Genomic DNA, 26,684 nt, shown 5'->3' with positions numbered 1-26,684 from the left:
CTTGTCTCGATTGGTTAGGTTAGGATCATTTCCAGGGGGTGTCTTGACTGAGATGTTTCGACAATTTATTTTTGTATCATCACAAAATTTCATCATAATTACGATGTCATTTTGGTGCTGAACGTTTAAAAGTGTTCATATGGTCAAACAACTGAATCTCAGTTAGCCGGACAAGGACATGCTTGGTCCATACGTTTGCTTTATGTTCAAGTACAAGTGATCTGTCTACACACAAGACTATAAAATAGACCAAAAAAGCCAAACAAGTTAGGCATGAAAAATCCTCACGCTTTTGTTGGTGGAGTTTCAGTGTACCTGTATTATGTGGTGTCATGGTTAGCCCAGTCGGTCACACCTCATAGAAACAAGGAGATTTGTGTCTGTGTGCATGAGGTTAGGCCGGGACACTGCTGATAAGCATTCAAGCCACTCTGTGGCCTCGGCCATCGGCCACATTGGCTGGGAGCATGTCATTTCCATACCGACACACACACACTTTTGGGACCATGTCATTTGGCCTGTGCTGCCACCCAACTGACACACAAGTGCTCATTAGCAGGGCAGTGAGGGTGCGAAGTGGTATGTCCAACATTATACAAATACACACACACACTCTGTCTCAAGTACACACACCCAAGGTAGTTCTAGTAATTTTTTTTTTAATGTAGGGGGGCAAGGGGGTCAAAAGCTTTAACAGGGTACCCTTCGTACCATGAGCTCATGCAACCTACAAGGATGTAAGTTATGAATCTAGAAGAGTGTTAGACATTGGCTTTTTAGAGAATGTTAATGCGTTCATCAGTAAAGCACAATCAGTGAATTTGATATAGAATTAATAAAAAGTGGTAGCTGGAAGTGGGGAAGAGTCCCCATCATTTGAAGCACTGAAACAAATACACACTCACTCACACGCATCAGTACATCAGTACAAGACAAATATACTTCCAAAATGCATATTCACAGAAGACCACAGCTTTGTGTCAGCTGACTATCCAGACATGTGGTAAGGGTTGCTGTCCAGTGGCTAGACACGATGGGAATGCCGAAGTACGAAGAGAAACGGGCTAGCAGACGGACATGCAAATAAATATAGCAGAAAGAAAGAAAGAAGAAGTTGAGAAAACTTTTGCGACACTGCTTCATTAAAGACTAATACACATATCATTTCCACTTTTCAGGTCGGTGCGAATATTCTGGAAAAATTGAGTCATCAAAATCAGGTCAAACAGAGAGAGTGAGAATGTGAGAGCTTCTAATGAGGCTAGGATTATGATACTATCAAGTGGTAAGTGAGGGTGGAGGGTTGGTTTAGCAGGCCCCAAACCACCAGTGCGCACAAACATACACACATGGCTCACACACGCACTGCCTCCTCTCTCAGAGCTTATTCTGCTCTTTGCTCTCTCAGAGCGCTTCATTTTTCCATCCTAGGCGTCTCTTGATAGTTTTTTTTTTTTTTTAAAGCTAGTTCCAATCATCAGACACTGTGGGCTAAGTTTGAGCACGTCTCAGGTGAGATAGGGGAATAATTTCAAAGTATCTGACAACCAATCAGACAGAAGGAGGAAAGAGAAGTACAGAGGACCGGGTGCGATTGAAAGAGAGGGAGGGAGGGAGGGAACAGACCCGTGACCTCATGTGACATGTGACCCGGACTCCACCAATGGATCGGTGGGTTGGGCGAGAAGCAGAATCGCCGCGGGAGCTGTGACCAGATGTGAGACTGACGGTCCATCACCTCGCCGACTTGAGCTGCACACACCTGAACCTCCAAAACCAGAAACGAACAGCATCTGTCACAGGTATGTTCACCTCTCCACGTCCTGTTATTTTTCCTCTCGATTCACACCACAGCTCTGTGAGTCACCTCACTCCTGCATACGTTGTTCTGTTAGCAAGCTTGTGGCTGCAGATTCCTGTGGCAAAATCACCAACCCCAGATTCTTGGTTGCAAGCAGCCTACGTGGTCCGAGAAACTCTTTCACCCACCTCTTTTTTCATGCATCCGTTGTTACTTTTAATAGGCTTTAGCTGCTGGAGTGGTTCAGAGGGCAGCGCTGGTGCGGGACCTGGCCCTTGTGGACATCACACATGGCTTCGAACAGCATCTTTGACTCTTTCAGTAACTACCCCATTTCACTCAGAGGTAGGTCCCTCGTCTTCATCCGTGGCTTAATGTAATGTTAAATATTCATTTTGGTACAAATGGAGATGGTTAGAAGAGAAGCAAGCACCACTCAAACTTTTAGATCAGATCTGCTTGCTTTGAAGCTGCCTCTGCAGGTGCAGGTGCAGAGCTGTCGCCTGTTTGCCTTCCTTTTATGAAAACTTTACATATATTTATATGCTAGTCATAGCTAGTCATTTGGGAGCATGCTGTATATCAATTGCGTGTTTTTCAGTGCCGTTGTTGTAATGGCTTCCCTGCCGCCTGGTGCATTATCAACGCACTTTGTAGCAGCGCACTTTCATGTAGACCAACCTTTACTGGAACTCTAAAACCATAAAACAAAACCAGTGTACTTCTCATCCATTTACTCCCCTGAGTGAGGATACACTCTTTGCCTTTTTGTGGTCAGTGGGCCTTCAGGGTGGGTGTGTGCGTGCTTGTGTGTGTGTGTGTGTGTGTGTGTGTGTGTGTACTGCCATCTTCTCCTGTTCCTTAAGAAGGAATGGCCTTTTTGCTTCAAATGGATCTCGGGGTCACGTGTAGTGTGTTATTGCATGACCCTTCGTACCGTATGATACACGATTGATTATCAATTTACAACTGAGTATCTTGATGATATGACTCGATAAACGAAGGCTGACAAAATCCAAGAATTGTCAGCACTGAAATACTCTCAGCAGTGAGTTATTAGGAAAATAATTAATTTGCGGTCTCCGGGTAAATACCTTTCGGGTTGCTACTTGAATCAGAGATGTTTTCCGTAACTCATTTTGCTTTATTGGGGGTAGTTAAAGAGTTCATAGTGTTATTAAACAGAAGCCCGATGTCATTTGAGTGTGTGGCGGCAGCTGATAAAACAATCAAATGTAATACATAGATAGAAGTGTTTACACCTGTAACCTGCTGATAAACCGACGTTAATCTCAGTCAAGGGTGAGTGTACTTGGTTCATTTTTGACCGTGCAGTAACATCCAACACTGGGGAAATTGAATAAAAAGAAATAAATGATGGAAGAAAAGAGAGAGAGAAAGTTGAAAAATCCCCCCACTTAACTGTGGCTTGTGCGATTTAATAAGAGACAGATACAGGACCAACCCTAAATTGTTTGCAGAGTGTTTTTTCGCCGGAGCTTCCAACTACTCACCCGCTCACACACTCTGTCTCTAACACACACATACACAGGCAGTGGTTTACATAAAAACGTGTCTGATTGGATGAGTGACAGTAATATGCGTTCGCTGGAGCTGGTTCAAAAATTCTTCCTCCTCTTCCTGCATCTCTGGCCTCCGCTCCATCTGCCTTATTATTATTATTATTATTATTATTATTATTATTATTATTATTATTATTAGCAGCTCCACAGCAATTTCTGAAGAATTGTCCCCCTTTTTTTTCCCTCCCAGAGTGTGTAAACTTTCTGTAGACGACAGAGATCTGGCAGGCAGAAAATGTGGCGCTTAAATGAGGAACTTAAACGCTCGCCATAATCACTATTGGAAATCATTAGCAGGATACAATATCCTTTTTCAATTCCTCGCTCGTGAAAATTAAACCAGGGGAAAGCATTTGATGGAGAAGCCAAGAAGCCAATAAAAGAAAAAAAAGCAAAAGCTTTTTTCTCATAGAAATTAGTTCAAGGAGAGGGGGGAAAAATTCCCTCAGGGGTTTGACAGTTTCTTTCACAAAAGACTGATCTTTGAAAGCGACTAACATTCTGTAGGCATTTGTGTAACATAAAAAATCAGTAAATGAATTAAAATTGCCAAATGAGTGTGATGAATGATGAATTGCACCGTTATGTCTGAAAATGTTTTATTCTAGAAAGCGTTAATGAGCGTTTCTTTAAAGCACAATATTCATTAACTATTATTATTCGATAATTAAACAGCAAAGGATCTGAGAGAATGAACTCTATATAACTCTATATAATTGTGCATGGAGCACAGTGGTGAAAATCAACACGCTCTCACACTACAGTATTAACAAAAATCATTTCCGAACATAGCTATTGTTTATTAATGTTCTTCTCAGTGCAGAAAAACAATACTACAATCTTGTGGGATTTTTTTCTCTTATCTCTAATTCTACTTTGTCCATGTAGGGAGGCTTGGTCATGGCTTTTTGTTTTAGAAGAATGGAAGAAAAGAATCATAGATAACCAAGAAGAATCAGAATCGGGGGGGAAATGTGCGGATTTTAGACAATTCGAAACGTCTAAGAATAGGAGTCGAAGGCAATTTTGTTTTAAATCTTTATTTGATAGAGATGCTTTCATATAAAAAAATATTCAAAAGCAGGGCTTGTGTAGATTTTAAGCGAATGGGAATGATCTATCTGTTGTTAAGTGATCCTCCCAGAAGCTCCCAGAAAATAAAAATTAAAACATTTTTAAAAATATTTTCCTTATAAGGCCTTGATAAATTAATAAATAAATTATATATATATATATATATATATATATATATATATATATATATATATATGTATATATATATTTATTAATTTATCAAGCACTGAGATGCTGAGATCTGAGATATATATATATTTTATTTTTAAAGAATTTAAAAATATTATTTACAAAAATTCTGCTACAGAAATTAACAAATGAGCAAACCAATAGGCCACTTTTTTTAATCACATCAATGATATCAGTGTTAACAACCCCATATAGTAATCCATAAACTCAACATCAGTCAGTATTTTAAAGCGAGAGAGAATCGAGTCCAAGCTTAACGTCTCTACCACTAGAAACAGAAACTAGTGCACATTTAGTTTGCCGGCGAAGAAAAAACAACCACATTTAAAGGCGAGGGTGGAAATACTCCGAAGCGCTGCTGACAAAAAATTAATAGTCATAATAAGAGTAACGAGTAACTGTGAGGAACTTACACTTACACTTAACAGCACAGTCAAAAAAATAATACCCCCCAAATTCTAGATGCTTGGGTTTATGCCGATGTGAACTGTAATCGTTGTGTACAATATAGAGTGTGTGTGTGTGTTCATAAGGCATCTCAGTGCTAGCTGATTATATGTTTTTCCCATCAAGATTTGCAATCAATACAGGACATATGGTATTTTGTAATACCTTAAATTTGGTTATCTGATGATTTATTTGTCAAAATATAAAGATGAACACAACCCGGTGGAGCAGCGTGTAGGAACATAAATACATGTTGATATATTCACGTGTGTGCCTGTGTGTGTGTTTTAACGTGCTAATCTGATGCAGACTCTGTTTGCTTCTGTTGCTCACCAGTAACCACAATGAGGTCACACCTGCTGCTCTGGAACTGCAGTCTATTAATGCTCCACACACACACACACACAGAGAGTGAGAGAGAGATAAGCCGGGATACTGCTTTGTAAAACTAGTCTACAGGACGGCTAACAGCCAGAGTGTGTGTGTGTGTGACCCGGGTTGGGAGCCTCTAGCGGTTATGTCCTAGCTCAGACGTCAATACGTTGCTTTACATCACTGCGTTCCTCTTCTAAATAACCAGCATGAGTTTTTTTCCTCCTCAGCAGTGTTTTCCGCTTACTTTCTTAGAGCCTGTGCTTAATGTCTTAGAGCCAAGACGTGACCACTAAGCCGAAAGAGTACTGATATGAGATGGCAAGAAAGGGGCGGGGCTTTATGAAGATCATTTAACAACAGAGAGCGATCAAAAACACACTAATCACCATTCTGGATTATTTGGAAAAGGATACTAATGGGTATTTGAGTAATGTTCCAGCGGACTCATTTAATGTTGTTTGAACGTCCGTGAGACGATTTAGTTCCTGTTTTCTCTCTTCTGGTGTTAATTACACCAAATCTATCCGTGCCCTCCATCCATAGACTTTACCATGACAGTAATGAAACCCTGACGCTAGAGACTCTTGGAGTAAATGGTAAAAAAACATCGCCTTATCAACAATTACACCCTGTTTGTCTAAAGCACCTGCTATACAAATCGCTTCTCGAGAAACAACAACATAGTCAAATGAGCACTTGAATGTAAGCCTTGCGTATAAACTGTGCAGTGCTGTGGTATTAATACATGTATCTAAGCTGAAATCCGTAATCAGGACCTGATTAGAGATGTTGAGCTGAGGGTGTCTAAAACTGGTTGTAGGTCTCATGATACTGCTTTTTATCCATATAATGTTGCTTCAACATGATTGTGCCACAGATGTCTCGAGTTATAGCTGTATCACGATAGAACTGGTTAATTGGGGTCAGCACGAGTGGACGACTTTATTAGGGGTTGGAAAGGTTTTATGACTCACGCTCTTTGGGTGAAAGAATGGATGGTTTCCATAGTAAGAATGAACGTAGCATGGGGTCAACATAGTTGATGTTGATTCTTGAATGTATTTAGACACTCAACTGTCTTACTATTACCGATATTTACACTTGCAATTGTAGTATGTTTAATGTATAATGCATAAAAAAGGGGTCAGGGTGAGGTTAGAGGTTGTAGCAGTGCTATGAGTTGTGCGTTGGATCAGTTTTGCAGCACAGTAGTTATAGCCAAGTTTTAACAATGAATACTGAAAGCTGAAAGACGTCAGGATGCCTGTTTGCCTGTACTGGAAGCAGTTTACTCACTGTAAAACTACACTGCCTTCAGTTTATTAATCTCATAAACACATGGTTCGCGCTCCTCGAAATCCACGCGTCGTTTTGCTGGATCCGATTCAAAGGCTTTTCCGCAAGCTCCTTTTCGTTTTGCCTCTTGTCCCAGAAACATCAAGAGCTGAGATGTGTAACTGTATATTAAGAGTTTTCGAAGATCGCACCGAAAAGGGAGCTAATAAAAAGCGTATGAGAGTGACGGCGGAGGGTCTCGCTCCTACGTCTCGATCGGCTCGACGGTGTTGTGATTTCAAAAAGCACCGCGCCGGCCCGTGGTGACGGACGATCTGGAGACGATTAGCCATTGTAAACGTTTGGGGAGCGGGGGCGTGTTTACAGGGCTCAGACTGTTTGCTCGTTTTCAAGTCGTGCTCAAGTTTCAGAACCATAGAAATCATTTAGGAGCTACTTATGAAGATAAACGGGCTGGTGGGCATGATGGGACCTTGAGATCTTGAGCGTCTCAGGAAGGAGTCTCGGGTTAAAAAAGGGAAGAAATAGCCGCGTCCAGGAAACACATGGGTCATGAGCTGTTTTGATGAACAACACTGATGTTGTGATGTGCCGATCTTATGAAACATGACTGAAAGGTATAAATTAGACCTAGATGCATGTAAAATGGAAATACTGAGCAAGACAATTCCACAGGCTATACAAAAGTCAAGTTATTCATAATAAAGCTAGCTGCAGAAGCTAAGATGTGAGTTAGTTAGGTCTTTTTCAAAGCAGAGCAGAAAATCAATTCGAAAGTTTACGATCATATTTTATTTATTTTTTAACTACACCAAGCTAAGTCTCAGCACTGTGTTCAGATCTACTGATGGTAACATACTGCCTGTGCCAAGCTAGCTCGTTATCTAGAGACCACATAGGGGAAAAATACAATACTGGGAAAGCGTCCAATATCAAAGATTCCGAGAGCGATTTGTGGGTGTAGAGTAGAGTAACTGAAAGAAAAGAAGTTCAACAAATATGCCATGGAGTTCATCTGAAGGTATCCACATTGTTAAACACGTTGGCAGGTGATTTTTTATTTTTTTTTCAATGGTGATGGTAAAGGCACTTTGAAGATGTATGCTAAGCACATTACCACAATTCTGACTGCTTTCGGCAGAGGGAAAAAAACAGCTCTTGTGTAATGATTATGAATGTAATTACTGCTATGCTGAAAGACAAAAATGGCCAAATCTGTCATGACGCAAATGTCAAGTAGATTTATGGGGTCTAGAGCCTTTTCAGAAAGACACACAGTATGCTAAAAAAAAACTAATCCAAGGATGTTATATCAGTATAATTTAGTCCTAGACTTTGACCTAACACATAGAAATTCAGTATCGCTTATGATGAGTCTTTATTCGCTGATTGAAGCAGTTAAACAGTCTCTACGGCCAATCTCTTAGTAGCCGATGATTTCCTGACATTAATTAAACCCATACGCTGCTGTTAGCGCGGCCTCTGCGACCTCGCTGGCTTTGTTTCATATTCAGATAAACATTATGATCAAACGACGTGTGTGTGTGTGTGTGTCTTTGCTTTGGTTTTAGCAAAAGAGCAGATTACAGTGAAATGAATATGACACAGTAGCCACAACAAAAACGACAAAACACACACACACACACTGTGTATATGTGTTTTGCTGTAAAATCAACTAAATGTCTTTACATATTAATAAAATATAACAGTTTGCTCTGAATCATCAAACAATGACTCGATTTCTCTCTACATGAGTAAAATTGTCCTCATGAGAACAGGCCTATGAGGACGACAGGAACGTGGATTCACTGTGGCATAGTCATTCATTCATTCATTCATATTTAGAAAGTTATTAATGGTTAAATTTATGGTTTCAACATTAGCGAATTTTGGTGTAAGATAAAATAGATTATGTATATAGAATAGAACATATATAATATTCTATTATAATATAGAAAAGAAAATATATATATATAGAATAGAATATATATAATATATATATTATATATATATATTTTATGTTTACAGAAAACATGCAATGTTATCTTGCATACAGATTCGACATCGAATAAACTTTTAATAAAGATTCCTGCCCTTTCATAAAGCTTTACTGAATCTTTCAGGATTTGTCGCTTCTATGTGAATAAATTCTTTAAGGTTGTGATGTTAAGCGATGATGCTGATAAAGAATACTCGATTATCCTTTTTCATGAATTACTTGATTCGTACAAATCCGAATAAACAAAAAGCCACGTGGCTGGAATTTTGGAGCAAAGTACTGTATATTCCCTACCTAACAGTCCCTTCATGAATAATTCCTTTATTAATAAGCACTCTCTATTTGCATTAGCTTTCACTGTTTTATTCTTCACTCCCAAGGCCAGTTTATAACTGAATAAACTGTTAGATGAAGGTTATTTTTCGAACAACATTGTTTTTAAGCTGTTTTTTTGTAACAGTAGGAGGGTGTGCATGTGAGAAACTGAGAAAAGCAGATCCGTTAGTCTTCTTCTAACCACACCTTCAGCACCTGCAAGAACAATAAGCTCTTATCGCGAAATAATGGTTGTTTTTCATTAGCCGAACGTAATTTATAGACAAACAAAAAAACAGTGAGAGAGAAAGGCTACATTTTCAACCAAGAATACCAACCAAACGTATGCCGAATAGCAGTACCGTCATAAAGTTAGTAGGGTGAGCGACCTGCACTGAAACACACTAGCAAACACGGACTAATATCACTTCCTTTGAGCTTCTGTATGTGAAAAAGTGGTTTGGATTGACATATTTCTGTTTCCTTACTTGTGCTTAAATGCTAAAATATCCATCTATCCATCGTCTATACCCGCTTTATTCCTAATTAGGGTCACGGGGGTCTGCTGGAGCCTATCCCAGCACACATTGGGTGAGAGGCAGGGGTACACCCTGGACAGGTCATGCTAAGATGTGTTACTGTTAAATTTCCCATTGGGATGTATCTATTTATCTATCTGAGCCTCAGGAATCAGAAAAGACTCAGTTCATTCACAGATCATTGACATTAGTCCGTGATACACATCCCAATAAACATCTTAGATTTGCTTTATAGATATATTCCGTTGCCATGACAGCGTTTTTCCCCCTTTATCCCAGTGGATATAAGTGTATGTCCATCTCCAAAGCAAAGCAAGATGTGACTCTGACAGTTGACATTATGTAACCCGGGGTTGTGAAAGAATAGTTAAGAGCCGGCCAGTTCTCTTTATTTGAAGGATTCCCCCTTACATATGCAGACACACACACACACACACACACTGGTTCTCCTCTTTCTTCTCATTCTTCACACTTCCGCAGTCTGGATTGAGGTCGGCCTGTCTGCTGCGTTCTCACGCCACCGAGCGCTCTCACAGACGCAGACACACACACACCCACATGCAGTCAGGGCGCGTGCAGTGTCACACAGGATGACCATTCACTGCTGACTCCCCGCGTCTCTTGATTCAGCACTTTCAAACACAGTGGACATTCCTGAATCCTGAGCAACAGCCGCTGACCAAAGCATCAGGGATATTCCCCTGCAGACGTCACACATTATGATAGAGAATGAAACTATGGCCAGATCTGTCGTACTTTATAGAGCTGCTGGTCACTTTTATAATGATAAAAGAAATACGATCCAAGGGATGTTTTAGACGTGAATCTCTGGATTTTTAAACTTACAACCTACTACAGACTTGTTAACTGCTGAACTATCACTGAATGCCTCTGTGACCTCTAGATCCAGAAAACCTAAAATATCACGATTCAGTCGCAAATGCATAAAAACCTTTCTCATGTCATTATGTCTAATGTCATTTCTCATGTACTGGTCCTTTGTTCTCACAATACTGAAAGCGTACGCAGGCCTGGGTGTGCTTGGGTTGTGTGGGAAGGCAAAAGCTATCTAGTTAGCTAGATTTTCTTTCAATTTTGCCATGCACGATGCTTTCCTTCTGGGAACGTATACAGTATACAAACAACTGTAATAAAAACTAAAAAACCAAGGCATAAGTCAGGTATGTTGCTCTTGTATATATATATATATATATATATATATATATATATATACGAGGTCTGCTAGGGCACCACATCACGTGTTCTTATATTATTGTGAAGATTTCATTTAGAATACATTTTAGAATTTCCTTCGGGATTAATAATGTTCTTATCTCATCTTGTCTTAGATCCTCTCACTAAATGATTAAAGAAACCAGATTTGAACAGGAGTCATATACAGAAATCAGATCTAAAATGACATAAAACATATAATATCTCCTCTCTGCATCCAAAAGGTTCTTTTAATGGTTTGACCAGTGTTGACTTTAACCTCTGAGACGTCCAGACTCGCTCTCATCACTAAATATTATTCCTCTGTTCACTGAATAATCCTTTCAGGTTATGGGTTCTTCACCAAAAACAGGAGGACAAGGAAAAATGGAAAATCTGAGCGATTCCAGCTATAATACTGTGTTGTAAAAAAGGTTTTTGTTCAGCACTGGAGATTTTGAAACAAGAAATTTTGATCGGAAGTCAAACATGGCAGACGATCATTGCTGATGTCATGTCTTTTATTGTAAAAGAGCTCTTTCTTGTACTTTTCTCGAGATTTAATCAGCTCAGTGGTGTGGACTATGTTGATTAGCTGATTAGATCTGATCGCTCGAACCGTGAGAGTTTTCCAGCACTGGTGAAATGAGTTTACACTTAGCGTCAAGAAGGCCCAAACAGTGCAATTAGAATAAGAGAAACAGAGAGAGAGAGAGAGAGAGAGAGAGAGAGAGAGAGATTTGTAAGCCTAAGGTTAATGAGAGCAAAAGAAAGCACATAGGGATGGAAAGTAAATATATATATATATATATAATACAATTTTGTGCTCAAAGAATCACATACAGCTGTCTGATATCCATATTTATATTATATCATATTATACATATATATATATATATATATATATATATGTATATATAAGCATTATATATATATATATATATATATATATATATGTACACACAAGCATTAAATTATTTATATATATATATATATATATATATATATAATTTAATGCTAATATAAATATGGATATCAGACAGCTGTATGTGATTCTTTGAGCACAAAATTGTATTACTAATGACATATTATTAATTATTAATTACAGTATAATTATAATATAGATATATATGTAAATATATGTACTGGTAATAATATTAATGTGAACATACAAAAGTGGTTTTGCACATCACATTGGAGTTCTGTTGTATTTGACACAACAGTATTTCAGTGGTTTGAAATGTCTTTCACAAGCCGTTGTATGTGCAACGTGTGTGTGTGTGTGTGTGTGTGTGTGTGAGACTGGTTATCTTTAGTCACAAACTCTGTGTTTGCAATCATGTGTGCGCAACTATGTCACACGCAGATGTTTTCACATGCCTGGTCTCAGACACACACACACACACACACACACACACACACACACACACACATACACACACACCATATTGCATGTTGTTCTGCCGATGTTTGTCCATACTCTGTTGTTCACATTAACACATTCATTCTTAAATGGTTCTGTCTCTCACACTCTTTAGTTTGGCTTCGGAGGAAACTTTTACTGATTCTGGTTCTGGTTCTGGTTCTATCCAAGTGGAACCTCAGAACTCCAAAGAACCCTTGAAGAAGGCACTTTTTTCTTTCTTTTTTTATTGTTACTGATACTGCAGAAGCCTGCAGGATGCAAATGAGCTCCCACTAACAAACCACATGTTTTGTGCTCTGTGATCTTTCAGAGTTTCCAGACATTTATTCTGTGGGTGTTTTCAGAAGTTGTGGTGTTGATGCGATCCAAATAAACCGGTCAGATTAATGCAGATCTTTAACAGACGAGACATGGGGTTGTAAACGTATACGCAAGCACAATGTGTAGCACTGTAATCTGAATTTATATCTGCAAAAGCAATTTGCCTTACAGTCTTTAGCTCAATTATTTTTTTATTGTCCGGTGCGTGTCCGAAAGCTACGTGTCATTCAGATCATGCGAAACGCTTCGGTATAAACAATGAAGGTCTTGATTTAGGTTTCGGACTAAATCCCTATCACTGCATTCCTGAACTTTTCTTGTTCAGATATTTTTGGTATCTTCATGAGCAAACATGCATCCCTGGCTTGTTGAGCCTCGGAGAGAGAGAATCTAAGCAGATGAAGTTGTTTTGGAGATAAACACAGAACCGTGCTCTGTGCGTGTCTGCCAGTTTCTCTTCGTCTGCCTGTCTCTCCCTCTCTCTCTGAGTTCCGGCCATGATGGGAGACCACCACACACGAGCACAAAGGGGCATTGTATTCTAGGGGGAAAATGTGGTTAGCAGACGGCGCTAGACGGCCCCAGCGGTCGCTGGCAGGCAAGCGCACTTCCTAGTGTTGACTCCGCATGAACACTCATTTTGGGAAAGCCCTGAGTTATGGCAGCTGTGGTGGCATGCTTTTACGTGGACTATTTCTGGAGCTGCCTGGGTGGGGTGGGTGTGCATCCCTCTCTCTCTCTCTCTCTCTCTCTCTCTTTCTCTTTCTATGGAAAGGGGCTTTACTTCTCAGTTTGTGAAATCTGTTTAAGAAGCTTCTCTGTAGAGGAGGATAAAGTGCGCATGATGAGGATGTTTATTCCTCGTTCACTCCGTCTGAATGGTTCCACATGGGACAATATGTATTTAAAATCCAATAGAACGTACTCAAGCATGTTTAAAATATTACTATGATCCCTAATGTTGAGTGATGAGTTAATAAATTCAGCTTATCACCTTAATTTGCTAACCAGGCCAGTCTGAGTGGGTGTGACCTAATATTCTAAGCACAAGCATCATTCTAGCCTGCTGTGATATAACCATTTTGGGACTGTTTACCGAAAAAAATACTGTAGATTTAAAGAAACTAGCACAGCCTAGCTTGTTTGCTTTCACTGACTAGGTTTCTCAGACAATTCAAGCATTAAAGCAGTGTGGGAAGGATGAGCAACTTAGAGGTGAACTTACTCAAGCTGCACCCAAGATTGCGTTCAGTAACTTTATAAATGAATGAGAAATTCTAGTGAAGTGCCTGTAGATGTTGGATCGCCACCAATTATTCCTCGCGCTGCTGATTGTGGCCAACATTAACCTAACTGTGGAACCCAAACATCACGTATACAAATGAATGAAAGGCAAAATGGTATGAGTGAGAAAAGTGGTGCTGATATCATCAAAGCGTATGAGAAACACAGAAGCCTCGAAGAGTGGTGTGGTCACGTGCTGACATCATGAACATGCGCCACAGTCAGGGGTTATGACCTAATAAAAGAGGGTTTTTGGCGAACCACCAATAAAGGATGGAGAGAGAGAAGTCACTCGTTCGCACCGCCTAACTGGTTTTTGGTTTTTGGCTATAGGACAAGGAAGAGATATTTTCTGCAATGAGCCGGTTGCAAAGAAAGTATAAGGACCACTTGAACATTTTATACGACTTGGCTTGGAAATCTGCAATTGTGAGACTGCGCTGCGTCAAGTCATCGTTATTATTTATGTTTTTGCTAGCTTCAGAGCCAAAATGGCATCAGCCCATGTAACGAGATACATACATTAGTCAAAACTACACACGACTCGGGACTTTTTCCGAGAGGAAAACTTGAGAGAGAGTCGGGACAGTGGGAAAGAGAGAAACAAAGAAGAAAGGGAGAGAAAAAGAAAGAGACAAGGCCTGTATGTTGTGGTCGAGGGAGTGGGAGGAGGGGATGTTACTGTCATTTTGGCAACACCGACACACATATTGCAGCCATTACCACAGTGGAAAAAATGTTTTTCTGCAGCATGCAATTACTACAGATTACAGATCGGCCATCGGAGCATCGGAGGCGCTCGGCAGAAGGAAATGTCGTGTACTGTACTGTGTGTTTGTCCTACGTGTGTGTGTGCTACAATGTCTGAATCATAAAAATATCATCTGCAGTGTGATACCTGTAGCGTTATTACATGTTAACGACACGTTCATAGAGGCTTAATAAATGGTACATAAGTAGATCTTTAGTAAAAGGCAATAATAATAATAATAATAATAATAATAATAATAATAATAATAATAATAATAATAATAAAAAGTGTGTGTGTGTTTGAGAGAGAGAGAGAGTGAGTGAGAGACAGCAAGTGAAATGAGTTCTTGTGAGCTCACAGCTCATGAGCAGCCCCCTCTAGAGGCCAGGTGATTTTTACACTTCATTTACCCTCTGATTAAAGCACTAAAACAATAAGGTCGTGAAACACTGAACTACGAATTATTATATACCAATCATGCTGCTAAACATATTCAAGTTTTAAGTATTGATATTATTAGTATTGTTACTGAATAATTTGTGAAGCATAACATTTGATATATATATATATATATATGAGCAGTGAGGGCTCAAGTGATTAAGGCTCTGGGTTGTTGATCAGGGTTCAAGCCTCAGCACCCCTAAAGCTCCACTGCTGGGCAATTGAGCAAGGCCCTTTACCCTCTCTGCTCCAGGGGCGCTGTATCATAGCTGCCCCTGCACTCTGACCCCAACTTCCTCAGCTGGGATATGTGAAGAAAAGAATTCCACTGTGCTGTAATGGATGTGTGGTGATAATAAAGGCTTCAGGCTTCGATAATAAACGAATGCATTTGTACACTGATCATGAAAGAAATGGCATATCCCCCTAAATCTAACAGATATAAAGAATTTTTCATATATATATATATATATGACATGACATGGTGTACAATTCTCATTAGTGTAACTAAACTATCATTGACAGAAAATGTGTCATTAACAATACATACAAAAAAAACAACCACTTTTAGAAGATCCACTGGTGAGAAAGCATAACATCATTTTCACCGATCCCCGAAAATAACTCCACTCAGGGGCTGTTTATAACATTAGTTCATGCCAGTCAGAGAAAGTGAACCTGATCTGATATTGACTCACATCATTAAAGGACACGTCTAATAGGCCTGACTGTCCCTGAAACAAATATGACTGTAACTCTTTTCTTGATATCAGTGGTAGCGTGCCGAAGTCATGCACATGAAGAGCACATGCCTGGAAAAGTGGTCTGCATCCACCATGATACCAATCCTTAATATTCCTGCAGAACAGTCAGATCTGATATATACTCAATATTTGATCAGTGTTTATTCTTAACCTCTTAGCATGATCCCATTACACAGTTGTCTGTATTATATGAAATGGGCTAAACACAGTCGGAAAGCTTTGCCAACACTTTTGCTGTAGCCCTTTTATTTTTAACACTAATGTGTGAGATTAATGAGGATACAAGGATATTAAAAGTAAGCAGAGTGAGGAGGAAAAGTGAGTGTAGTGTTTTAAACAGAAGCTACTAAGCAAATGCTCGAATTCATCATTCCATTCAGTCTACTTAAGGGCCCAAATGTGATTTAAATGCATCTGATGAGAATGCAAAAGGCACTGTGGGTTGGCTGCATCTGCTAGCTCTCTCTCTCTCTCTCTCTCTCTCTCTCTCTCTCTCTCTCTCACCCTGTTTGTTTGCATGCTGGCTCAGGGCAGAAGCCCACTGGCCTGAAACTCGAGCAGACACTTTTTACGGAAGGAATGCACTCTGTGGCTTCGAGGCTCCCTCTCTCTCTCTGTAATTTGCAAAAGCAAAGAACTGTGCAGACGCCCACGGCTGGCAAAGATGAAAAATCAACCGACTTGTGGTGGCATTATTGCCCCTGTGTTCTGCTTGGGTCAGTGTTTTCTAATTGTGTTCATTTAGTCATCCTATAGTGTGTGTTTTCCCTGCAGAAGTGCTTTACATTTAGAGGCCTGGCATGACAGATCGTAGTGAAGAAATGTCGCGTTTCCTTTTACTGTAAAATAACCAGCTTGATTATGTAAAGCCCTGAACAGTGCATCCAGGTACATCCAAAGTGTTGTGTTATAAACTACCACTAGTATTATAAGTGCCAGGAGCAAGTGCATAAATATATGAAGAGTATCAATAAACATACCCAGACCTATCATCATCATCATCATCATCATCAAACCTTTCTTATTGTTATTGGGAGTTACTGATGTAGAATGATTCATAGTATACACTGAGTAATATTTATAGAAATCTTAGTCTATAATCCTACACGTTCCAAAATTATTGCTCATTCACATTTTAATGCGGATGCAACACATACCCCCCCACACACACACATCTTCCAGCGGCTGAAATCTCACAATAATCAGAGCATGATGAGGCTGCATCTATCATGCCTATCGCCGCTGATTAAAGCCGAATGAGCTGCAGTCTGATACCGGGCTTTCCCCAGGAACAAGCGCTTGTCTTTGAACTCGTGAAAGCTCGGTGGTCCATTTGTAACGAGTCACGTCGTTTTTCATCACGTTATTACGCTGCCACCGCGCGCACTGTCCGACTCGAAGACATCCCTTCTTTAAGGAGGAGGATTATATGGAAAGTGCGCGCGGTGTTAGATGTCCGCTGAACGGGGAGCATTAGAAACCGTAGAAAGTGCGCGGTGAAGAGGCGGCGGAGGCTCGTGTGACAGCAGCGCGGTTAAACATATTAATAATGAACAGATGCCATGCGGGAAGAGACGCGCCGGTGCTGCTGCTGCTGCTGCACTGCCAACGGATGCCTCACAATCTGATATGTGTACAGTATTTAAAATACACGCAAATAGTCCTAGTGTGAACCATTCTCTCCTTCAGTATGGAATTTGCCTTGAAAATTTCTAAGTTGTATGTTAACAGCTGACCAATGAGACGCCCGATTAGTGATCCTGGATTAAATTACCCATTGCAGGTCTTTCTTTCTAAACCCACTATTCTGCACTATTTGGGACCCATGTTACGTCTGAGGTCTTCAATACGACCAGTCTGGTCAGCGAAGGGGCGAACGTGGTCCTTCAGTTAGATGGAGGTCCAGCAGAGTCCGGATGTATAATAATAATAATAATAATAATAATAATAATAATAATAATAATAATAATAATAACAACAACAACAACAACAACAATAATAAACTGATAAACTTTTCCTGACTTATTTTTTCCTCTTAGTCTTAGTTCATTTGTTCAGACTAATGTCCAGATTTAGTGGTGCAGAGGACTTCTAATAATTCCACAGTGGTCATCTTTCAATATTCTTCAAAAAACACATCCAGAAAAAAGTCCAGCCGGACAGAAATGAGAAATGTAATTTTTACAACACAGATTTATTTATTTATTTATTTTAAATTACTCTTATTTTAAATATTTTCTCCTGATTTTCCCCCCACATGATCTGGAAAGTGTATATCAGTGTTGCTTTATTTCTAGATCCATTTCTCCCTCTGGATTTTCTGATTTCGGCTTTGATAAACTGAGATCATTTTAAGTCGGGAGAATCAGAGAGGAGAAACAAACTAAAATTTGATAGGAGCATCTGCAAAAATGCGTTCGCTTTATTTATTTATTTATTTATTTATTCATTTATTTGTTTATTTAAATGTCCTTGCTTATTATGATTTATTATTCTCTTGCTGATATGAAGCCGGTGAAGAAGAAAAAATGGCGCCGGAACGGAAACGTAGTCAGACTGCTTATACTGGCTTTTGCGGTTATTGATTTTACGTTTTTAACCTTGTTGTTTTCAACAAGACATCCGCCAGAAATTAAAAAAAAGTGGAGAGAGAGAGAGAGAGAGAGAGAGAGAGACAGAGAGAGAGAAATGAATGATTTAAATGTGATTTGATATTTGCTGTATTTCCACACTACTCTACATTTGTAGCTTTAAAATAAATACTACAAATATCAACTAAATAAATATCAGCTTGAAAATTTCGACTTGAAAATGCTCGACACGGTTAGAGATTATTTCTGAGAAAATTCTTTCTGTTTCTTTAGATTGTTTGAAATGACGGGATTGAAGAATTCCCTACTGAGATCTCATAAAATAAAATAAAATAAAATAAAATAAAATAAAATAAAATAAAATAAAATAAAATAAAATGGACGCCTTCTGCCATATCAGTGCTATAAAGAATAAAACTGCGTCAACAGATTGCATATAATTATTATGAAATCATAATAGTTTAATATCATAATAGTTCTTCTCTCTCTCTCTCTCTCTCTATATATATATATATATATATATAGAGAGAGAGATAGATAGATAGATAGATAGATAGATAGATAGATAGATAGATAGATAGATAGATAGATAGATTTTTATCATAATGCCATTCTTCTGGTAATGTTATTAATTCCTTTAGGTGTGTATTAAAGATTATAATTAAAGATTAAAACGGGATTCTGCAAAAAAAAAGAAGCTAATAATTGTTAGGAAGATTATTATTATTATTATTATTATTATTATTATTATTATCCGTTGTATTTATAGTTGCAGGGATTTTAATCGCATGTAACTGGAAGAGTTTAATTCGGGGCTCTTTACTGTACACACTAGTCTATTTCAATCATTTAGACACCTTTAAATGTGTGAATTTAATTTTAAGACCTATCTACACTATACCTTACGAACCAGTACACTAGAATAACTGAACACTAGAATGTGGTTTTGGATGCAGTCTGTGAATCTCGCTCCCCCTCCAAAAGCCCAAAACCACCCCCGAACCTCAGGCTGATTTGGAACAGCAAACGCGCCTACTAGCGGTGACGCTGTGACGAGAGGGAAGGGTGTGGCGCTTCACGTGAACTCCGTGTAACAGCGTTCATAATACACTACTGATCATTACCCACACATACCCCCCCACCCTCTCTGTGTACTCCGTTTACTCAGGCATTGGAATGCTTGCCATTTTTTATTAGACTGTTTCTTCGTGCACGTGATTGAAACTTATATAATAATATATGTAGTACATCATATAACTATTTAGTAATTATATTTGTGCTTTTCAAGACTACAGTACTGACTCATATAGAATTAGTGTCCAATGTATTATTATTGTTGTTGTTAGTAGTAGTAGTGCATTGTAAAATCATTACTGTATTACTGTGGACTTGTTGATAGATAGATAGATAGATAGATAGATAGATAGATAGATAGATAGATAGATAGATAGATAGATAGACTTTACTGATCCCATCAGGGAAATTCCTGATAACTACTATATTATGAATTATAGTAGCAAGAGTATACAGTTTCCTGTGTTTTTGCAGTTTTGCTTTGCTCTCGGTTTTATCCTCTCTGAGAAATGTTTAATACTAATATATATTCCGCACCAGTGTTATGCACTGGCATACAAAACCAGTTAAGAGCCCCTCACTGGTGCCACCGCGTATTTGTTTTCTTTTCTAACTATTATTTAATACAAACTCTTAACAGGATCGCTTTCCTTAAAATTATAAGAATTATAAGAATTTACCCATGAGCACCGCTTTTTTTTTTAAACAGACATATAATAGATATAAATATATATGGATATTAATATATATATATATCCTTAATAACAGAGCACAAAAATGTTCGGCTAATAAAGCTCGTATTGGTTTCTAATGAATGTAAGAGTAAGAGCTCTTAATTGCGGCGCGCTCAGAAGGCACTGCGTCTTCACACGGGACCGCGCTTTCGTTTTGGCTCCAAGTGTCTCTGATTGGTGGAGCTGAAAACCACGCCCTTGCTTCTCGTTGGTAGAGCAATCGGAGCTCGGAAACTTCTAAAATGAGTTGAGTAAACACTGGCGTGTGTAGAGCACATTCAGCCCGGAGAGCCGAGAGCGCACATCGGAGCTGCCGACAACACAGAAAAACAACAACAACAAATACAAAACAACCTTGATGGGGGAAAAGGATCACCCAGACTCAGAGAGGATCTGATCAGCATTTAAAAAAATATATATACTGTCGAAGGACTTTCCTGATTTTTTTTTGTCTGGAATAAACAAAGAGTCGGGATCTGCTGTGATAGCGAAAATAGATGAAGTACAGCGCTTCTGATGGACGGAGACGCAAACTCGACGACTGAGCAAGTAGCGCTGTGATTACACTGGGAGCAGAAATATAAATACATTTAAATATATATAGAAAGAGAAGTTATAGACTCTGCGATTTAAGACTCACCTGTTGTTTTATTAGTAGTGACTGATCATTAAAAAAAGAAGAAGAAAGAAACAGAAGTTAGTCAGTGACGGCTGAGTGATTTGCATCTGGCACTAAACCGCTGCGCAGAAGAGCAGAAGGCTTCATTTGCGGTTTCTTGCTTCTTTATATATATATATATATATATTGCTTTTTTCAATTTATTTATTTGCTGAAGTCAGTGGGAAAGGTTGCAGAGGTGCAGTTCACGCTTCGCATGCTACTCATCAAATCGTTTATCTAATCTCTGAACTAAAAAAAAAGTTCATCACGAGGAAAACTTTAGAAGAACTCGCATCTGGACTGCGCCTTTTCCATCCTCATCCGCGCGCGCAAATTCTCAAGCATTAGCCTTTATTCTTGTTATTTTTCCCCAACTTTTTTTATTGATTTTTTATTTTATTTTTTTAATTTTTCACTGAACTTGAAGTGGCACTTACACTGCACGGTTTCGTGATGCATATACCTGTAGACCCGACCACCACCAGACGGTTTACGCCGCCCTCCGCGTCTTTCCAGTGCGGAAAGCTCGTCGGCAGCAGTGACGGCGGCGCGGGAGGCGCGAGCGGCATGAACACAGCGGGTCCCCTGAGGTCACGGCATGGGGACACGCGCTCCGTGGTGGACGTGCTGGCGGACCACGCCGGAGAGCTCGTGCGCACCGACAGCCCCAATTTTCTCTGCTCCGTACTGCCTTCACACTGGCGCTGCAACAAGACTCTTCCCGTGGCCTTCAAGGTAATCTCTCTCGCTCTCATCAAAACTATCTGTGTATTTATTTATTTATTTATTTATTTATTTATTTATTTATTAGGCACCTAAATCTCAAATTTTATTAGACTGAATATGATTGTTTTAGCGTTCACAGAAAATATGTACAAAAGTTGTACACCTTAAATCTGTAAGAAACCACAAGTCGGGAACTGACCATACACAAGAGAGAGCTGCTGACTTGTGCATCTTTAAAATAAATAAATTAATTAATTAATCATTTATTTTATGCTTAACATTCAATTTTCATTCAAACTTATATTTATCTCCCCGTTTTTGTTAAAACATTTCGGAATTTTTCCTCAAGTTTCTCAATTCAATTTAATGGTCGCCCAAATAAACCTGACCTATATCGTTAATACGAGCAGTGTATTAACAGCTAGATGAACACTGTCCAGATCAGACACGCGTGTTTGAGTTTTTTTTTTTTGTAGCCTGAGAATATCTGTTCATGATAAACATCTGATTGCAATTTCATAGCACGGCGTTAGAACTTCAACTCCACATCCAGTTTTAGGCTTCACACACACACACACACACACACTGGGATCTGGCAGTGCGCATCCATCCTACTAGTGCACAGCGCGTGCCAAGCCAGTCACACCCAGCAGAAATCATCCCTTATAACTGAAGCTTAATGATCATTTTCACTCTTGTAAAAGCTTGTTGCCTAATAATTTTTTTAATGGACTGAACTCTAATAAAAATGTAGCACGTGAGACGTGATTATGTCGATTCTACGGTGTGATAAACAAACAACTAGATTATTACACAGATATACGTATGTAATAAAATAGTTGTAAGTGTCCTGATCAAGGTGTTGACCAAAGTGTTCTCTCTCTCTCTCTTTCTCTGTGTGTGTGTGTGTGTGTGTGTGTGTTTCATTACCCCCTCATGCAGGTGGTGGCTCTCGGTGATGTTCCGGACGGCACCCTGGTTACCGTCATGGCAGGAAACGACGAAAATTACTCGGCCGAGCTGAGGAACGCGTCCGCCGTCATGAAGAACCAAGTGGCCCGTTTCAACGACCTGAGATTTGTTGGAAGAAGCGGCAGAGGTGATTAAAAACACATTATTATTCACTAGAAATAATAAACGAGAACAGGGAAGGTGGGCTGCAACCTGAAAAGTTTCCCTGTCGGATTTCTAGTGCACTACTTATAGTGCCCAAGCTGATTATTGGCCATATATTTGTGCATATATGATTTATCCCAAATGCTGCATAAACATAATATGTATTCAGAGGTTATCTCATGCATTTGAAGTGCGCGAAGTAAAAACTCATCATTTAAGTGTTTTTTAAAGCCTCGTGCGTTGTTTGTTGCACAGGTTAGCTTGTTTACACACCTTTAAGAGGAGAAAAAAACAGAAACATCCTAACATAGCTGAGATTCTTTCACAGCCCCCTTTTCCCCTCGTTTCCTCTCTCTCTCTCTCTCTCTCTCTCCTGGCTCACTTTTTTTCCGGTAAAAGCCAGACTTTTAAACAGTTACAGACGGATGAAAGGAACGAGGAGGAATTAAAAAAGAAAAAAAAAGAGTACCCTTCATTTTTCTGCACTTAATTTCCTCCACCCTGCTTGGCTAAGTCTCCTCAAAACGGACGTCTCGTGCTTAGCTGTTAGCATCAAATTCAAAAAAATGAATAAAAATACGAGCTCGTGTGTATATCACAAAAAACAACAACAACAACAACAACAACAACCACAACCAACCATTGTGTACCCTACCATCTTGACACTCTATTTAACACGGAGGTGTGTGTGTGTGTGTGTGTGGTTTTTAGGACTTTAACCACTGTTTCTTCACGAAACCAAAACGCCGCTTTCAGCACTTTTCTTTATTAAAAAAAAAAACCCGCCCCCCCCTTCTCCTTCACCTACCCCGCAAAACGACCGTTACACGGCGCGAGCTCTTTCTTGCTCTTTTGGCTTCGCACGCGTAGCTCTCTCTCGCGCGCGCAATAACGAACAACAAAAGAAAACAACAACAACTAGCAGGCTCGTGAAAAATAATCCAGAACAATCTGCGTGATTACTAAATCAAACGAAAACATGTCTTTTCAGTTAATAATAAAAAAGACTAAATTGTATATAACACAGCACATAAAGTCTATTTATCTCCCTACATCCGACTGGAAATACACACACACACACACACACACACACACGTCTATGCTTGCTAACTGCATTGTTTACATAAACCTCTTATAAAATATTCTATATTAACTACTTTAAGTTCATATTTCTGACTAAAGACAAGTAAAATAAGCTTTACTTCAATATTAGTGAATTGCATAAATTAGTGTTAACACTTCCTAAGTTTTTATGTTAACTATGCTAACTATGAGCTAAAAACATGCTATGGTATGGGTATCGATACCTGTAATAAAATTGTTGTAAATGTGTTATTACTAAACAAAGGAAAAATATACTATAGCACTGTATAGATATTAGGTAATTACCTTCCTTTAAGAATCTCTTGTGAAAAATATAATACACACCACAAGACAGCAAGTTCATTTATATTGCTATAACCTAATGAAGGCAAGCTTGTAAGCTAATGTAGCACTGTCTCTATGCTTGCTAATGACTTTCACTTCACAAGCCTTTAGTACACGACACAGAACTTTATATTTCCAAAAGCAAACATATTTGTAATAGCTGTAGGCTAAACTTGGACTGAAAGTGGATTGTTGAAAGAAGACAACCTTAATGGTTTAGGGTTTAATCAAAACATTCGGCAGTACTCTAGCCACAGTGGTGATTTCTACATGTCTCAGAAGAATTGGATGAGAAAATCGAGTTACAAAAAAACGGAGCAGTGTATTTGCAATACTTCCAAAACACTGAGGGATCTGTAAATGAACCACGATAATTAGCATAAATCTCTGAACGGTATTATTTAACTAACCTTGTTGTGTTGTTTTATTTGATATATTTTATGTATATATTTTTAATACAGAATTCAAGTGCATTCTAAACACCGAAACTTGCTCCCAAGCACTGCCAGAGCCTTTTCCGCACATTATTTAAAAGATCGATTTCTGACCGACTTCAAAAGCGTCTGGTTGACCAAAAGTGTCCCACCACAGTGACGCAAAGGAGAGGGAATTCAATTCCAAGCCACATGACCGCTAAAGGAAGATGGGCGGTAAATAAAGGACCCTTCGCCCACTTCCTCCTTTAGCACCCACCGTAAATAATGTCTTTGTTGTTGTTTTTTTTTTGTTTTTCCAGGAAAGAGTTTCACTCTGACCATCACCGTCTTCACGGGACCCCCCCAAGTAGCCACGTACCACCGCGCCATCAAAGTCACAGTGGACGGCCCGCGAGAGCCTAGACGTGAGTGCCTTGCTGTTTTTCAAACTGTTTTCTCGGGTCATCTGCAGTCAGTCTCGGGGATCGAATCAAAATCTTTTGCTGAGTGATCCTGGCGGTTTGATGCAAATGTAAAGCTAGAGTGTCATCTGTGCTATAGTACTGCGATAATGTGCTAAATACAAACCAGCAGTCACTGAGTCTGTGGCCTGGGCTAAAATAGCTTTAGCCCATATAACACCCAATCCTGGAGTTATATTAGTCTATATGAGTCATGCTGCTCTTCTAAAGTTTATGTCATATTTACAGATGATGTAGTATCTCCCGGATATGCAGCGTCGAATGGGTTGGCATTAGCTATACCCTGGGCGGTTTTTTTTTCTTCAGGCCAATTTAGAAGCATTGGTCAAAGGTGGATCACTTTTTAGCAGAAGCCAAAGTGCAAATTCAAACAATGTTTCTGCTCCAGGCATTGGCAAGGGACAAATAAAGTGGCATACAGGAGGAAAGGCAGTCTTGAATGGCAAAATGATCAAAGAGGGTTAGAGAGCTAAATGTGGCTCTGAAACATGTATCCTAATCTTTATGTTAAGGGGTTTGATATTTTTGTTTTTTTTGGGTTTCTGTGGAAATGCTCTTAAGGGTGTTTTAAGGAATCCAGATGATCTATTAAACTATTAGACTTGAACCGATGGTGTACATAACTAGGTGGTGTATGCAATCGAAGAAACCAGTTATTTCAGTAGTCATTGGACAGGTTGTATTGAGCTAATGATGTCAAAGGCTGAGGCTTCAAGGTGAGAGCGTAGGTGTTATTCTCGAAACGCCCACGGCTAAAACTGATGCATGAATCATCAGAGGCAGATGATAACGCAGCGACCCCGAAATCTCTGTTTGTTCTGTTTCAAGACAATAAAGAGCACCAGCTGAAAAAGAAAAGAAAAAAATGCACGAGCGTTGGCATTGTGTGCACACTTGACGTGTTAATAGAGGACACAGGCAGGCCTTTTGTGGTTTAGAAGGTTGCCAACCTCAGTTGTGGACTCTTATTAAGCTTAGGTCTTCCCCTCATTAGCCAGACCGCTAAGAGAAACAGGGCGGCCTCGAGCCGCAAAATCGTCAAGGTCTCTTTCTCCCTCCTCCTCTGGGGTCGAACCCTTGACCGCACGAGAGCCTGCTGACTTAACACTCTTCGGCGGGATGGAGCCGGGGCTAATGCAGGGCTCGACCACAGAGCCATTACTGCCGGGAGGGAACAAGGCACGGAGAGTGAGACAGAGAGACGGAGATGTGGGGATGGCGGGCGGTCAATTGCGTACATGTCTGCAGTGTTACGTGCGTGCAAGAGAGAGCGGCATCAGGCGTGCATGCAACACATGCACAAGTTGCTATATTTGTCTGAGTGTGTGAGAAAATTATGTGCGAACCGTCTCATCCGTCAGTGCGGCTGGGAAACAAACAAAAAAAGATCACTTCTTGAAATGTTTTTTGGTATACATGTGTAGGCAGACTGACCTTTTTAAATAGTGTCATGAATAATAATAAAAAGACGAAGATCGAGTTAATGCTAAAATCAGCTGTGAGGAATAATGGAGACAGTGAGAGGGTTTTGTCTCCATTGGTAGCACATAGAATGAAAAATTTTTAATCTTAGACTTAGCTTTTAGAAAGTAAAAACGTGTGTGTGTGTGTGTGTGTGTGTAGATCTGCCTCTGTTGTT

At 39.5% G+C, this 26,684-nt stretch overlaps 1 protein-coding gene across 1 annotated transcript in view; it reads left to right on the top strand.

Moving 5' to 3' along the window:
- Positions 1–1,666: 1,666 nt before the first annotated feature.
- Positions 1,667–26,684, top strand: part of runx3 (RUNX family transcription factor 3) — a 47,072-nt gene continuing 22,054 nt past the window's right edge. The window contains exons 1-5 of the mRNA XM_058385932.1: positions 1,667–1,802; positions 2,025–2,146; positions 21,347–21,612; positions 22,546–22,702; positions 24,884–24,988. Coding sequence (XP_058241915.1) covers positions 2,092–2,146; positions 21,347–21,612; positions 22,546–22,702; positions 24,884–24,988 — 583 coding nt within the window. The 5' untranslated portion in view covers positions 1,667–1,802; positions 2,025–2,091. The remainder of the gene's footprint in view (positions 1,803–2,024; positions 2,147–21,346; positions 21,613–22,545; positions 22,703–24,883; positions 24,989–26,684) is intronic.

Source organism: Hemibagrus wyckioides, linkage group LG03 (genome assembly GCF_019097595.1).
Source record: "Hemibagrus wyckioides isolate EC202008001 linkage group LG03, SWU_Hwy_1.0, whole genome shotgun sequence".
Taxonomy (NCBI): domain Eukaryota; kingdom Metazoa; phylum Chordata; class Actinopteri; order Siluriformes; family Bagridae; genus Hemibagrus; species Hemibagrus wyckioides.
Note: the sequence above shows the minus strand (reverse complement) of the source record. Positions and strands in the feature narration are given on the sequence as shown.